Genomic DNA, 16,186 nt, shown 5'->3' with positions numbered 1-16,186 from the left:
AAAGTTGTGTTTTAAAATGTCATTTTTCTATGCATGAATTTCAACAAAAAAGGCTCACTTTAGCCTGAGGATATGTACATCTTTGAAGTTTTGTGCATCTGCTCTCTTGCAGAGGATGTAAAGCTATAAAAAAGGAAATTAAAATAAAAAGACAAAAGGCAGGGTTATTGAAAGCATATAAATATAAATACAGTACCTGCACAAAATATTTTCTGTATAATAAAAATAAATGATCACATGATGTTTTCCTCATTATGCAGTTTTTATATTATTTACGTATTTCATTCGTAAACTTTTCAAGAGCGCTACCTGGTGCCTGTGATCAATATACAAACGCACAACACACCTGTATCTGTTTTTGTCAAAGAAGCACCATATTTCATTTTTTAGTGAGTGAAAACAAGGCTGACAGGGAAAGATGTACAGTCTCTTCAATGGCATGCCATACACTGTATAAAGGACCTAGATCACGTCTCATTTCTCATTTCATTGTATGCTGTTTTTGTCTTCTGAAATTTGTTTGGACAATTTTTTTTTTAAGTTTCATCAGGTGAACTATCAACACAGGAGCCTACAACTCATTGAAGAGACCATACTTCTGTCCCTCACAGCCATGTTTTCATTCACATCAAAATTAAATATGGCACTACTCTGAATAAGGTCTTAACATAAGTAAATTAATTTGCAGTCAGTAAATGGTGGAATAACATCACCGGAGCTCAACCTGTGTGGACCGTAAACCACGAGTGCCACATGTTGCATTTAAACAGATGATTGGAAAAAAACATGTTACAAGTAAGTCCATACATGGTATTTTATTTAATTATTTCTCCCCTTTTCTGCCCAGTTTAGAATGCCCAATTCCCAGTGCGCACTAAGTCCTCGTGGCGGCGTAGTGACTCGGTGCCTCAATCTGGGTGACGGAGGATGAATCTGAGACCGTCGATCCGCGCATCTTATCACGTAGCTTGTTGTGTGCATTACCGCGGAGACGTAGCGCATGTTGGGGCCCACGCTATTCTCCGTGGCATCCACGTACAACTTACCACGCACCCCACCGAGAGTGAGAACCACACATTGTAGCGACCACAAGGAGGTTACCCCATGTAACTCTACCCTCCCTAGCAACCAATTTGGGCCAATTTGGTTGCTTAGGAGATCTGGCTGGAGTCACTCAGCACGCCCTGGATTTGAACTCGCGACTCCAGGTGTGGTAGTCAAAAATGTGATTTTGCCAAAATGTAATATAATGTTATATTTTAAATAGGATTGAATTTGAATTTTTTTAAACTCCAATCCTGGACATTTCATATTTAACCAAATTGATTTAAAAATATATATATATATTATTTTATAAATATGTATTTTCAAACAGCACATTTTTGGTTCTGAATTCTTACACTGTAAATATCCCGTTTTAAAAAATACAGCTTCAAGTTTTCAAGATGAAGAAGAAATTCAGAACACCAAACTCAATATTCTAAAATTCAAACGGCAGAAATTCAGATCTACAGAAAGTGGGTCATAGGTCAAGCTTCTGTGTTCCACAGGGAAAAGTAGAGGGTCTCCGAAAAGTCGAACGGAGCATTTTGGCCAATTACAGGTCGAGGTGCAATAATTCTCTGGCGTGAGCGTGATTCAAAAGGTCGCCATTCTGACCATGAAGTGGTTCTTAAACTTGTATGATTTATATTTTTATGTGTAGCACGTTAGCACATTCTCAGCACATGAGACATTTGTCTAAGCGGCCTCTGGTATTTGTTTTAGTATAAAGTATATTTAGTATGAAAGTGATTAGTATGCGTAAGCATCACATATAACTCAATAATGAATGTAATTCTGCTTCATTCTGTGATCGGAATCCACATCAGATCCAAGTCGGATGTTATTTCAAACACTTGTCGGTGTTTGTAAGTGCGTTTTGAGCTCAAGACATGAACATCACGAATGATCATTCAGATGTGTGTGATTTAGCGGGCGTGATTACATTATACGATTCATTTCATGCAAATTGTACCTTGTTGTAAGGCATTTAATGGCTAATTTACACACCGAACTCCAACAAACGTTACAAACACAGTATGACTGTCATTCTCACACGTGCACATCCCTATTTATGTTTAGTCATTATGCCATTTATTTTTAGTTTGACTGTCAGAATCATTTTAAACAGAACATTTCATGTGTTCTTGTCATAAATCTTCAAAGTTGCAAAATAAGTTTAAACAAGCAGCATAAAAAGGTTCGATTTTGGGTAATGTTGATTATTTTTAATAATAACAATGTAAAAATGTATAAGCCTTTTTACTGTATCATAATTGTAGCTGTATTTTTTTAAATGGGATATTTACAGTGTAAGAATTCAGAACCAAAAATTTGCTGTTTGAAAATACATATTTATAAAATTGTGCCATAAAAAAATAATAATAATTCAATTTGGTTACATATGAAATGTCCAGGAGTTTAAAACATTCAAATTCAAACCTATTTAAAATACAACGTAATGTTTCTTTTGGCAAAATCACACTTATAATTCAAATTCAAAAGTCTATAATTGAAATTTACACAATTCAATTTCAAATTGTTTTGGCATATTTCTGGCTCCATAAATTTTTTAGAGTAGTTCATGAATCTGAAAACATTTTGGATCCCCATATCTCAGCTAAATTCAAGTGCAGTAGACTGTATACAGTAGCTGGTGTAACAAGAACCTCAAGAAAAGAATGAAAAAAAGTACCTCATGTCTTAAGATAGCAATTAGTTTTTGGGAATTTGGAGATTTCAAATTGTCGTAGTCAGAAATATAGTCCATCATAATTCTAAGAGAGATATTTGCCTTCCTTGTGGGTATGCTTCCAGCTGGAACAAAATCATAAATGTTAGATTGTATTATTTACACAAGTGTTAAATCAAAGAGTCAGTATAGTGATATTAGTGAGTTGCAATTTGTTTTGACTACTTTTATGGCAATAGTCAAGTGTCTTGGGGAATACAGTTTTTCTACAGGGTAAGTTTTTCCACATTGGAAAATTCTGCTCTCATTTATTCCCCCTCAGGTCATTCCAAACCCATATCACTTTCTTTCTTCAGTGGAAAACAAAAGTCCCTAATCACTTATACTGCATCTTTTTACATTCAGTGAAGGTTAGTGGTGACTGAAGCTGTCAAACCCTAACATCCTGCCTACCATGTCCTTTTGAGTTCCACAGAAGAAAGGAAGTCATCCAGGTTTGGAAAGATATGGTAGTGAGTAAATGATGACAGTGATTACATTTTTGGAAGAACTATCCCTTTAATAATCACACTGAAAATACTTTTTAAAATAAACATGTAAAATAAGAAAGACAATGGATAAAAAAGGTGAGGTTCCAGAGTGAAAAAAACAATTGAGATCATAACTAGCAATTATCATTAAGAACAATATGATAAATACTTACACAAGCTGACAGAGGAGGAACTAGATGCAAAATTGCACGAATCCCCAAAAGTGAAAGGTTTGCACTGGCATTGACATTTCCCTGATGTTTCATTGAAGACACATGGAGACCCACTGCACTGACATTGGTTACAATTATGAGTTGTTGAAATTGAAGTGAAAATTGTTGCTGATGAAGGAAGTTCAGATGTTGATGATGAAGTTTGTGGTTTGGTGGAATGGGGTAAAGTAGTCTCAGTACTAGCAGATATGGGGCTTGAAATTGTCAAGGGTGTAGAAATGTTGAATGTTTGAGCTGAAACAGTTTGGGTTGGTGTTTGAATTGATGCTTGATTAAATGAAGTTGTAGTGGTTGGGGCTGCAGATTCAGATGACATTATGCTGATGGTTGCCAGTGTTGTAAAAAATGTTGACTGTGTTGAAAGTTTTTCTGTGGTTGCAGTAGAAAGAGTGGTTTGTGTTTGCTGGCTTCTTGTTTGTTCTGAAGTACTTGAAGGTTGGATGGATGTGGTGAATGCTGAAGCAGTCTGTCCTTCTTTGGTAGAAAATGGGAAAGATGGAGATTTAACTGTAGATATTAGTGTATTTGGGAGTGTTGACCCATTTTCAGTTGTAGTTTCTAATTTAGTTGTGCTGATGGGTGTTGTAGTTGTTGTTAAAGGCGATTGAGTTGGCAATGTATACTGTGTTTCCGTAATCGGAGTAGAACGAATAGTTTGTGTCGGCAGGCTTTTTGTTTCTTCTACACTTGTTGGGAATAATTCTGTTGTGGATGAAATAAATTCTGATGTACTCTTTCCTTCTGTGGTAAAAGATGGTGAAGCTGGAGAGGCAGGCCTAACTGTGGTTAATATTGGATTTGTCAATGGTGTTACATTTTTAGATGTAGGTGACTCTAATTTTGTCATGCTAATAGGTGTGGTAAGAATGAATGAAGATGGAGAGGTACCAGTTATTGATGGTGAAAATTGTATTTCAGTGGATGGAGTCTGCAACCTTGTTGTATTTTCCAAACTAGTTGAAGATATTTCTTTAGTGGATGCAGTGAATTCAGCTGTGATTTGTCCTTCTTTGGTAGATGATGTTGAAGATGGAGAGCTACCTGTTATTGATGGTGAAGATTGTATTTCTGTGGATGGAGTCTGCAGACTTGTTGTTTCTTCCACACTAGTTAAAGATATCACTGTTGTGGTTGTAGTGATTTCTGATGTACTCTGTCCTTCTATGGTTGACAATAATTTAAATGGAGAGGTACTAGTTGTTGATGATGACGATTGTGAATCTGTGACGAGTCTGCAGGCTAGTTGTTTTCTATACTAGTTGAAGATATTTCTGTTGTGGATCAGTGAGTTCTGATGTGATTTGTACTTCTTGGTAGATGATGTTGAAGATGGAGAGCTACCTGTTATTGCGGTGAAGATTGTATTTCTAGTTAAAATAGAAAGAGTGCTTGATGTTTCTCTACCTTAGTTGAAGATATTTCTGTTGTAGATCCAGTGAGTTCTGGTGTACTCTGTCCTTCTGTGGTTGACAATTGTGTGGTTGGAGTCTGCAGGCTGGCCGTTTCATCAACACCAGTTGAAGATATTTCTTTAGTGGATGCAGTGAATTCTAGTGTACTTCGTTCATCTGTGGTTGAAAATAATGAAGATGGAGAGGTACCTGTTATTGATGGGGAAGATTGTATTTCTGTTGTTGGAGTCTGCAGACTTGTTGTTTGTTCAAAACTAGTCAAAGATAATTCTGTTGTGACTGCAGTGAATTCTGGTGTAATCTGTTCCTCTGTAGTTGACACTGGTGAAGATGTAGAGGTACTTGTTATTGATGGTGAAGATTGTATTTCTATGGATGGAGTCTGCAGACTTGTTGTTTCATCCACACTAATTAAAGATATCACTGTTGTGGTTGTAGTGATTTCTGAAGTACTCTGTCCTTCTGTGGTTGACAATAATGAAGATGGAGATGTACCTGTTCTTGATGGTGAAGATTGTATATCTGTGGATGGAGTCTGCAGACTTGTTGTTTCTTCCACACTAGTTAAAGATATCACTGTTGTGTTTGTAGTGATTTCTGATGTACTCTGTCCTTCTATGGTTGACAATAATTTAAATGGAGAGGTACTAGTTGTTGATGATGAAGATTGTGAATCTGTGAACGGAGTCTGCAGGCTTGTTGTTTTCTCTATACTAGTTGAAGATATTTCTGTTGTGGATCCAGTGAGTTCTGGTGTGATTTGTACTTCTTTGGTAGATGATGTTGAAGATGGAGAGCTACCTGTTATTGATGGTGAAGATTGTATTTCTGTGGATGGAGTCTGCAGACTTGTTGTTTCTTCCACACTAGTTAAAGATATCACTGTTGTGGATGTAGTGAGTTCTGGTGTACTCTGTCCTTCTGTGGTTGACATTTGTGTGGTTGGAGTCTTCCGGCTGGCCGTTTCATCAACACCAGTTGAAGATATTTCTTTAGTGGATGCAGTGAATTCTAGTGTACTTTGTTCATCTGTGGTTGAAAATAATGAAGATGGAGAGGTACCTGTTCTTGATGGTGAAGATTGTATTTCTGTGGATGGAGTCTGCAGACTTGTTGTTTCTTCCACACTAGTTAAAGATATCACTGTTGTGTTTGTAGTGATTTCTGATGTACTCTGTCCTTCTATGGTTGACAATAATTTAAATGGAGAGGTACTAGTTGTTGATGATGAAGATTGTGAATCTGTGAACGGAGTCTGCAGGCTTGTTGTTTTCTCTATACTAGTTGAAGATATTTCTGTTGTGGATCCAGTGAGTTCTGGTGTGATTTGTACTTCTTTGGTAGATGATGTTGAAGATGGAGAGCTACCTGTTATTGATGGTGAAGATTGTATTTCTGTGGATGGAGTCTGCAGACTTGTTGTTTCTTCCACACTAGTTAAAGATATCACTGTTGTGGATGTAGTGAGTTCTGGTGTACTCTGTCCTTCTGTGGTTGACATTTGTGTGGTTGGAGTCTTCCGGCTGGACGTTTCATCAACACCAGTTGAAGATATTTCTTTAGTGGATGCAGTGAATTCTAGTGTACTTTGTTCATCTGTGGTTGAAAATAATGAAGATGGAGAGGTACCTGTTCTTGATGGTGAAGATTGTATTTCTGTGGATGGAGTCCGCAGACTTATTGTTTCTTCCACACTTGTTAAAGATATCACTGTTGTGGTTGTAGTGATTTCTGATATAATCTGTCCTTCTGTGGTTGACAATTGTGTGGTTGGAGTCTGCAGGCTGGCCGTTTCATCAACACCAGTTGAAGATATTTCTTTAGTGGATGCAGTGAATTCTAGTGTACTTTGTTCATCTGTGGTTGAAAATAATGAAGATGGAGAGGTACCTGTTCTTGATGGTGAAGATTGTATTTCTATGGATGGAGTCTGCAGACTTGTTGTTTCATCCACACTAGTTAAAGATATCACTGTTGTGGTTGTAGTGATTTCTGATGTACTCTGTCCTTCTGTGGTTGACAATAATTTAAATGGAGATGTACTAGTTATTGATGATGAAGATTGTGAATCTGTGAACGGAGTCTGCAGGCTTGTTGTTTTCTCTATACTAGTTGAAGATATTTCTGTTGTGGATCCAGTGAGTTCCGATGTGATTTGTCCTTCTTTGGGAGATGATGTTGAAGATGGAGAGCTACCTGTTATTGACGGTGAAGATTGTATTTCTCTGGTTAAAATAGAAAGAGTGCTTGATGTTTCCACTACCTTAGTTGAAGATATTTCTGTTGTGGATCCAGTGAGTTCTGGTGTACTCTGTCCTTCTGTGGTTGACAATTGTGTGGTTGGAGTCTGCAGGCTGGCCGTTTCATCAACACCAGTTGAAGATATTTCTTTAGTGGATGCAGTGAATTCTAGTGTACTTTGTTCATCTATGGTTGATAATAATGAAGATGGAGAGGTACCTGTTCTTGATGGTGAAGATTGTATTTCTGTGGATGGAGTCTGCAGACTTGTTGTTTCTTCCACACTAGTTAAAGATATCACTGTTGTGGTTGTAGTGATTTCTGATATACTCTGTCCTTCTGTGGTTGACAATTGTGTGGTTGGAGACTGCAGGCTGGCAGTTTCATCAACACCAGTTGAAGATATTTCTTTAGTGGATGCAGTGAATTCTAGTGTACTTTTTTCATCTGTGGTTGAAAATAATGAAGATGGAGAGGTACCTGTTCTTGATGGTGAAGATTGTATTTCTGTGGATGGAGTCTGCAGACTTGTTGTTTCTTCCACACTAGTTAAAGATATCACTGTTGTGGTTGTAGTGATTTCTGAAGTACTCCGTCCTTCTGTGGTTGACAATTGTGTGGTTGGATTCTGCAGGCTGGCTGTTTCATCAACATCAGTTGAAGATATTTCTGTTGTGGATCCAGTGAGTTCTGATGTACCCTGTCCTTCTGTGGTTGACAATAATGAAGATGGAGAGGCACCTGTTCTTGATGGGTAAGATTGTATTTCTGTGGATGGAGTCTGCAGACTTGTTGTTTCTTCCACACTAGTTAAAGATATCACTGTTGTGGTTGTAGTGACTTCTGGTGTACTCTGTCCTTCTGTGGTTGACATTTGTGTGGTTGGAGTCTGCTGGCTGGCCGTTTCATCAACACCAGTTGAAAATATTTCTTTAGTGGATGCAGTGAATTTTAGTGTACTTTGTTCATCTGTGGTTGAAAATAATGAAGATGGAGAGGTACCTGTTCTTGATGGTGAAGATTGTATTTCTATGGATGGAGTCTGCAGACTTGTTGTTTCATCCACACTAGTTAAAGATATCACTGTTGTGGTTGTAGTGATTTCTGATGTACTCTGTCCTTCTGTGGTTGACAATAATTTAAATGGAGATGTACTAGTTATTGATGATGAAGATTGTGAATCTGTGAACGGAGTCTGCAGGCTTGTTGTTTTCTCTATACTAGTTGAAGATATATCTGTTGTGGATCCAGTGAGTTCTGATGTGATTTGTACTTCTTTGGTAGATGATGTTGAAGATGGAGAGCTACCTGTTATTGACGGTGAAGATTGTATTTCTCTGGTTAAAATAGAAAGAGTGCTTGATGTTTCCTCTACCTTAGTTGAAGATATTTCTGTTGTAGATCCAGTGAGTTCTGGTGTACTCTGTCCTTCTGTGGTTGACAATTGTGTGGTTGGAGTCTGCAGGCTGGCCGTTTCATCAACACCAGTTGAAGATATTTCTTTAGTGGATGCAGTGAATTCTAGTGTACTTCGTTCATCTATGGTTGATAATAATGAAGATGGAGAGGTACCTGTTCTTGATGGTGAAGATTGTATTTCTGTGGATGGAGTCTGCAGACTTGTTGTTTCTTCCACACTAGTTAAAGATATCACTGTTGTGGTTGTAGTGATTTCTGAAGTACTCCGTCCTTCTGTGGTTGACAATTGTGTGGTTGGAGTCTGCAGGCTGGCTGTTTCATCAACATCAGTTGAAGATATTTCTGTTGTGGATCCAGTGAGTTCTAATGTACCCTGTCCTTCTGTGGTTGACAATAATGAAGATGGAGCGGTACCTGTTCTTGATGGTGAAGATTGTATTTCTGTGGATGGAGTCTGCAGACTTGTTGTTTCTTCCACACTAGTTAAAGATATCACTGATGTGGTTGTAGTGAGTTCTGATGTACCCTGTCCTTCTGTGGTTGACAATAATGAAGATGGAGAGGCACCTGTTCTTGATGGGTAAGATTGTATTTCTATGGATGGAGTCTGCAGACTTGTTGTTTCTTCCACACTAGTTAAAGATATCACTGTTGTGGTTGTAGTGATTTCTGATGTACTCTGTCCTTCTATGGTTGACAATAATTTAAATGGAGAGGTACTAGTTGTTGATGATGAAGATTGTGAATCTGTGAACGGAGTCTGCAGGCTAGTTGTTTTCTCTATACTAGTTGAAGATATTTCTGTTGTGGATCCAGTGAGTTCTGATGTGATTTGTACTTCTTTGGTAGATGATGTTGAAGATGGAGAGCTACCTGTTATTGATGGTGAAGATTGTATTTCTCTGGTTAAAATAGAAAGAGTGCTTGATGTTTCCTCTACCTTAGTTGAAGATATTTCTGTTGTAGATCCAGTGAGTTCTGGTGTACTCTGTCCTTCTGTGGTTGACAATTGTGTGGTTGGAGTCTGCAGGCTGGCCGTTTCATCAGCACCAGTTGAAGATATTTCTTTAGTGGATGCAGTGAATTCTAGTGTACTTTGTTCATCTGTGGCTGAAAATAATGAAGATGGAGAGGTACCTGTTATTGATGGGGAAGATTGTATTTCTGTGGATGGAGTCTGCAGACTTGTTGTTTCTTCCACACTAGTTAAAGATATCACTGTTGTGGTTGTAGTGATTTCTGATATACTCTGTCCTTCTGTGGTTGACAATTGTGTGGTTGGAGTCTGCAGGCTGGCCGTTTCATCAACACCAGTTGAAGATATTTCTTTAGTGGATGCAGTAAATTCTAGTGTACTTCGTTCATCTGTGGTTGAAAATAATGAAGATGGAGAGGTACCTGTTATTGATGGGGAAGATTGTATTTCTGTTGTTGGAGTCTGCAGACTTGTTGTTTGTTCAAAACTAGTCAAAGATAATTCTGTTGTGATTGCAGTGAATTCTGGTGTAATCTGTTCCTCTGTAGTTGACACTGGTGAATATGTAGAGGTACTTGTTATTGATGGTGAAGATTGTATTTCTATGGATGGAGTCTGCAGACTTGTTGTTTCATCCACACTAGTTAAAGATATCACTGATGTGGTTGTAGTGAGTTCTGATGTACCCTGTCCTTCTGTGGTTGACAATAATGAAGATGGAGAGGCACCTGTTCTTGATGGGTAAGATTGTATTTCTGTGGATGGAGTCTGCAGACTTGTTGTTTCTTCCACACTAGTTGAAGATATTTCTTTAGTGGATGCAGTGAATTCAGCTGTGATTTGTCCTTCTTTGGTAGATGATGTTGAAGATGGAGAGCTACCTGTTATTGATGGTGAAGATTGTATTTCTGTGGATGGAGTCTGCAGACTTGTTGTTTCTTCCACACTAGTTAAAGATATCACTGTTGTGGTTGTAGTGATTTCTGATGTACTCTGTCCTTCTATGGTTGACAATAATTTAAATGGAGAGGTACTAGTTGTTGATGATGAAGATTGTGAATCTGTGAACGGAGTCTGCAGGCTAGTTGTTTTCTCTATACTAGTTGAAGATATTTCTGTTGTGGATCCAGTGAGTTCTGATGTGATTTGTACTTCTTTGGTAGATGATGTTGAAGATGGAGAGCTACCTGTTATTGATGGTGAAGATTGTATTTCTCTGGTTAAAATAGAAAGAGTGCTTGATGTTTCCTCTACCTTAGTTGAAGATATTTCTGTTGTAGATCCAGTGAGTTCTGGTGTACTCTGTCCTTCTGTGGTTGACAATTGTGTGGTTGGAGTCTGCAGGCTGGCCGTTTCATCAGCACCAGTTGAAGATATTTCTTTAGTGGATGCAGTGAATTCTAGTGTACTTTGTTCATCTGTGGCTGAAAATAATGAAGATGGAGAGGTACCTGTTATTGATGGGGAAGATTGTATTTCTGTGGATGGAGTCTGCAGACTTGTTGTTTCTTCCACACTAGTTAAAGATATCACTGTTGTGGTTGTAGTGATTTCTGATATACTCTGTCCTTCTGTGGTTGACAATTGTGTGGTTGGAGTCTGCAGGCTGGCCGTTTCATCAACACCAGTTGAAGATATTTCTTTAGTGGATGCAGTGAATTCTAGTGTACTTCGTTCATCTGTGGTTGAAAATAATGAAGATGGAGAGGTACCTGTTATTGATGGGGAAGATTGTATTTCTGTTGTTGGAGTCTGCAGACTTGTTGTTTGTTCAAAACTAGTCAAAGATAATTCTGTTGTGATTGCAGTGAATTCTGGTGTAATCTGTTCCTCTGTAGTTGACACTGGTGAATATGTAGAGGTACTTGTTATTGATGGTGAAGATTGTATTTCTATGGATGGAGTCTGCAGACTTGTTGTTTCATCCACACTAGTTAAAGATATCACTGTTGTGGTTGTAGTGATTTCTGAAGTACTCTGTCCTTCTGTGGTTGACAATAATGAAGATGGAGATGTACCTGTTCTTGATGGTAAAGACTGTATATCTGTGGATGGAGTCTGCAGACTTGTTGTTTCTTCCACACTAGTTAAAGATATCACTGTTGTGGTTGTAGTGATTTCTGATGTACTCTGTCCTTCTATGGTTGACAATAATTTAAATGGAGAGGTACTAGTTGTTGATGATGAAGATTGTGAATCTGTGAACGGAGTCTGCAGGCTAGTTGTTTCCTCTATACTAGTTGAAGATATTTCTGTTGTGGATCCAGTGAGTTCTGGTGTGATTTGTACTTCTTTGGTAGATGATGTTGAAGATGGAGAGCTACCTGTTATTGATGGTGAAGATTGTATTTCTCTGGTTAAAATAGAAAGAGTGCTTGATGTTTCCACTACCTTAGTTGAAGATATTTCTGTTGTAGATCCAGTGAGTTCTGGTGTACTCTGTGCTTCTGTGGTTGACAATTGTGTGGTTGGAGTCTGCAGGCTGGCCGTTTCATCAGCACCAGTTGAAGATATTTCTTTAGTGGATGCAGTGAATTCTAGTGTACTTCGTTCATCTGTGGTTGAAAATAATGAAGATGGAGAGGTACCTGTTCTTGATGGTGAAGATTGTATTTCTGTGGATGGAGTCTGCAGACTTGTTGTTTCTTCCACACTAGTTAAAGATATCACTGTTGTGGTTGTAGTGATTTCTGATATACTCTGTCCTTCTGTGGTTGACAATTGTGTGGTTGGAGACTGCAGGCTGGCCGTTTCATCAACACCAGTTGAAGATATTTCTTTAGTGGATGCAGTGAATTCTAGTGTACTTCGTTCATCTGTGGTTGAAAATAATGAAGATGGAGAGGTACCTGTTATTGATGGGGAAGATTGTATTTCTGTTGTTGGAGTCTGCAGACTTGTTGTTTGTTCAAAACTAGTCAAAGATAATTCTGTTGTGATTGCAGTGAATTCTGGTGTAATCTGTTCCTCTGTAGTTGACACTGGTGAAGATGTAGAGGTACCTGTTCTTGATGGTGAAGATTGTATTTCTATGGATGGAGTCTGCAGACTTGTTGTTTCATCCACACTAGTTAAAGATATCACTGTTGTGGTTGTAGTGATTTCTGAAGTACTCTGTCCTTCTGTGGTTGACAATAATGAAGATGGAGATGTACCTGTTCTTGATGGTGAAGATTGTATATCTGTGGATGGAGTCTGCAGACTTGTTGTTTCTTCCACACTAGTTAAAGATATCACTGTTGTGTTTGTAGTGATTTCTGATGTACTCTGTCCTTCTATGGTTGACAATAATTTAAATGGAGAGGTACTAGTTGTTGATGATGAAGATTGTGAATCTGTGAACGGAGTCTGCAGGCTTGTTGTTTCTCTATACTAGTTGAAGATATTTCTGTTGTGGATCCAGTGAGTTCTGGTGTGATTTGTACTTCTTTGGTAGATGATGTTGAAGATGGAGAGCTACCTGTTATTGATGGTGAAGATTGTATTTCTGTGGATGGAGTCTGCAGACTTGTTGTTTCTTCCAGACTAGTTAAAGATATCACTGTTGTGGATGTAGTGAGTTCTGGTGTACTCTGTCCTTCTGTGGTTGACATTTGTGTGGTTGGAGTCTTCCGGCTGGCCGTTTCATCAACACCAGTTGAAGATATTTCTTTAGTGGATGCAGTGAATTCTAGTGTACTTTGTTCATCTGTGGTTGAAAATAATGAAGATGGAGAGGTACCTGTTCTTGATGGTGAAGATTGTATTTCTGTGGATGGAGTCTGCAGACTTATTGTTTCTTCCACACTAGTTAAAGATATCACTGTTGTGGTTGTAGTGATTTCTGATATAATCTGTCCTTCTGTGGTTGACAGTTGTGTGGTTGGAGTCTGCAGGCTGGCCGTTTCATCAACACCAGTTGAAGATATTTCTTTAGTGGATGCAGTGAATTCTAGTGTACTTCGTTCATCTGTGGTTGAAAATAATGAAGATGGAGAGGTACCTGTTATTGATGGGGAAGATTGTATTTCTGTTGTTGGAGTCTGCAGACTTGTTGTTTGTTCAAAACTAGTCAAAGATAATTCTGTTGTGAATGCAGTGAATTCTGGTGTAATCTGATCCTCTGTAGTTGACACTGGTGAAGATGTAGAGGTACTTGTTATTGATGGTGAAGATTGTATTTCTATGGATGGAGTCTGCAGACTTGTTGTTTCATCCACACTAGTTAAAGATATCACTGTTGTGGTTGTAGTGATTTCTGAAGTACTCTGTCCTTCTGCGGTTGACAAAAATGAAGATGGAGATGTACCTGTTCTTGATGGTGAAGATTGTATATCTGTGGATGGAGTCTGCAGACTTATTGTTTCTTCCACACTAGTTAAAGATATCACTGTTGTGGATGTAGTGAGTTCTGGTGTACTCTGTCCTTCTATGGTTGACATTTGTGTGGTTGGAGTCTGCCGGCTGGCCGTTTCATCAACACCAGTTGAAGATATTTCTTTAGTGGATGCAGTGAATTCTAGTGTACTTTGTTCATCTGTGGTTGAAAATAATGAAGATGGAGAGGCACCTGTTCTTGATGGTGAAGATTGTATTTCTATGGATGGAGTCTGCAGACTTGTTGTTTCATCCACACTAGTTAAAGATATCACTGTTGTGGTTGTAGTGATTTCTGATGTACTCTGTCCTTCTGTGGTTGACAATAATTTAAATGGAGATGTACTAGTTATTGATGATGAAGATTGTGAATCTGTGAACAGAGTCTGCAGGCTTGTTGTTTTCTCTATACTAGTTGAAGATATTTCTGTTGTGGATCCAGTGAGTTCTGATGTGATTTGTCCTTCTTTGGGAGATGATGTTGAAGATGGAGAGCTACCTGTTATTGACGGTGAAGATTGTATTTCTCTGGTTAAAATAGAAAGAGTGCTTGATGTTTCCACTACCTTAGTTGAACATATTTCTGTTGTGGATCCAGTGAGTTCTGGTGTACTCTGTCCTTCTGTGGTTGACAATTGTGTGGTTGGAGTCTGCAGGCTGGCCGTTTCATCAACACCAGTTGAAGATATTTCTTTAGTGGATGCAGTGTATTCTAGTGTACTTTGTTCATCTATGGTTGATAATAATGAAGATGGAGAGGTACCTGTTCTTGATGGTGAAGATTGTATTTCTGTGGATGGAGTCTGCAGACTTGTTGTTTCTTCCACACTAGTTAAAGATATCACTGTTGTGGTTGTAGTGATTTCTGATATACTCTGTCCTTCTGTGGTTGACAATTGTGTGGTTGGAGACTGCAGGCTGGCAGTTTCATCAACACCAGTTGAAGATATTTCTTTAGTGGATGCAGTGAATTCTAGTGTACTTTTTTCATCTGTGGTTGAAAATAATGAAGATGGAGAGGTACCTGTTCTTGATGGTGAAGATTGTATTTCTGTGGATGGAGTCTGCAGACTTGTTGTTTCTTCCACACTAGTTAAAGATATCACTGTTGTGGTTGTAGTGATTTCTGAAGTACTCCGTCCTTCTGTGGTTGACAATTGTGTGGTTGGATTCTGCAGGCTGGCTGTTTCATCAACATCAGTTGAAGATATTTCTGTTGTGGATCCAGTGAGTTCTAATGTACCCTGTCCTTCTGTGGTTGAAAATAATGAAGATGGAGAGGTACCTGTTCTTGATGGTGAAGATTGTATTTCTGTGGATGGAGTCTGCAGACTTGTTGTTTCTTCCACACCAGTTAAAGATATCACTGTTGTGGTTGTAGTGAGTTCTGATGTACCCTGTCCTTCTGTGGTTGACAATAATGAAGATGGAGAGGCACCTGTTCTTGATGGGTAAGATTGTATTTCTGTGGATGGAGTCTGCAGACTTGTTGTTTCTTCCACACTAGTTAAAGATATCACTGTTGTGGTTGTAGTGACTTCTGGTGTACTCTGTCCTTCTGTGGTTGACATTTGTGTGGTTGGAGTCTGCTGGCTGGCCGTTTCATCAACACCAGTTGAAAATATTTCTTTAGTGGATGCAGTGAATTTTAGTGTACTTTGTTCATCTGTGGTTGAAAATAATGAAGATGGAGAGGTACCTGTTCTTGATGGTGAAGATTGTATTTCTATGGATGGAGTCTGCAGACTTGTTGTTTCATCCACACTAGTTAAAGATATCACTGTTGTGGTTGTAGTGATTTCTGATGTACTCTGTCCTTCTGTGGTTGACAATAATTTAAATGGAGATGTACTAGTTATTGATGATGAAGATTGTGAATCTGTGAACGGAGTCTGCAGGCTTGTTGTTTTCTCTATACTAGTTGAAGATATTTCTGTTGTGGATCCAGTGAGTTCTGATGTGATTTGTCCTTCTTTGGGAGATGATGTTGAAGATGGAGAGCTACCTGTTATTGACGGTGAAGATTGTATTTCTCTGGTTAAAATAGAAAGAGTGCTTGATGTTTCCACTACCTTAGTTGAAGATATTTCTGTTGTGGATCCAGTGAGTTCTGGTGTACTCTGTCCTTCTGTGGTTGACAATTGTGTGGTTGGAGTCTGCAGGCTGGCCGTTTCATCAACACCAGTTGAAGATATTTCTTTAGTGGATGCAGTGTATTCTAGTGTACTTTGTTCATCTATGGTTGATAATAATGAAGATGGAGAGGTACCTGTTCTTGATGGTGA

General features: G+C 38.5%; 1 protein-coding gene across 2 annotated transcripts in view; it reads right to left on the bottom strand.

Annotated features, from left to right (window-relative positions):
- LOC127632736 (serine-rich adhesin for platelets-like) overlaps window positions 1-16,186 on the bottom strand; it is a 28,555-nt gene that overhangs the window by 6,821 nt on the left and 5,548 nt on the right. For both annotated transcript variants that reach the window (XM_052111481.1, XM_052111482.1), the window contains exons 2-7: window positions 10,997-11,257; window positions 8,153-8,722; window positions 5,972-6,538; window positions 3,438-4,538; window positions 2,738-2,859; window positions 59-123 (exon numbers count right to left, since the gene is read on the bottom strand). In XM_052111481.1, the coding sequence (XP_051967441.1) occupies window positions 59-123; window positions 2,738-2,859; window positions 3,438-4,538; window positions 5,972-6,538; window positions 8,153-8,722; window positions 10,997-11,257 (2,686 nt within the window). The remainder of the gene's footprint in view (window positions 1-58; window positions 124-2,737; window positions 2,860-3,437; window positions 4,539-5,971; window positions 6,539-8,152; window positions 8,723-10,996; window positions 11,258-16,186) is intronic.

This window comes from Xyrauchen texanus, chromosome 39 (assembly GCF_025860055.1).
Source record: "Xyrauchen texanus isolate HMW12.3.18 chromosome 39, RBS_HiC_50CHRs, whole genome shotgun sequence".
Classification (NCBI taxonomy): domain Eukaryota; kingdom Metazoa; phylum Chordata; class Actinopteri; order Cypriniformes; family Catostomidae; genus Xyrauchen; species Xyrauchen texanus.
This window is presented reverse-complemented; position numbering and strand designations above follow the sequence as displayed.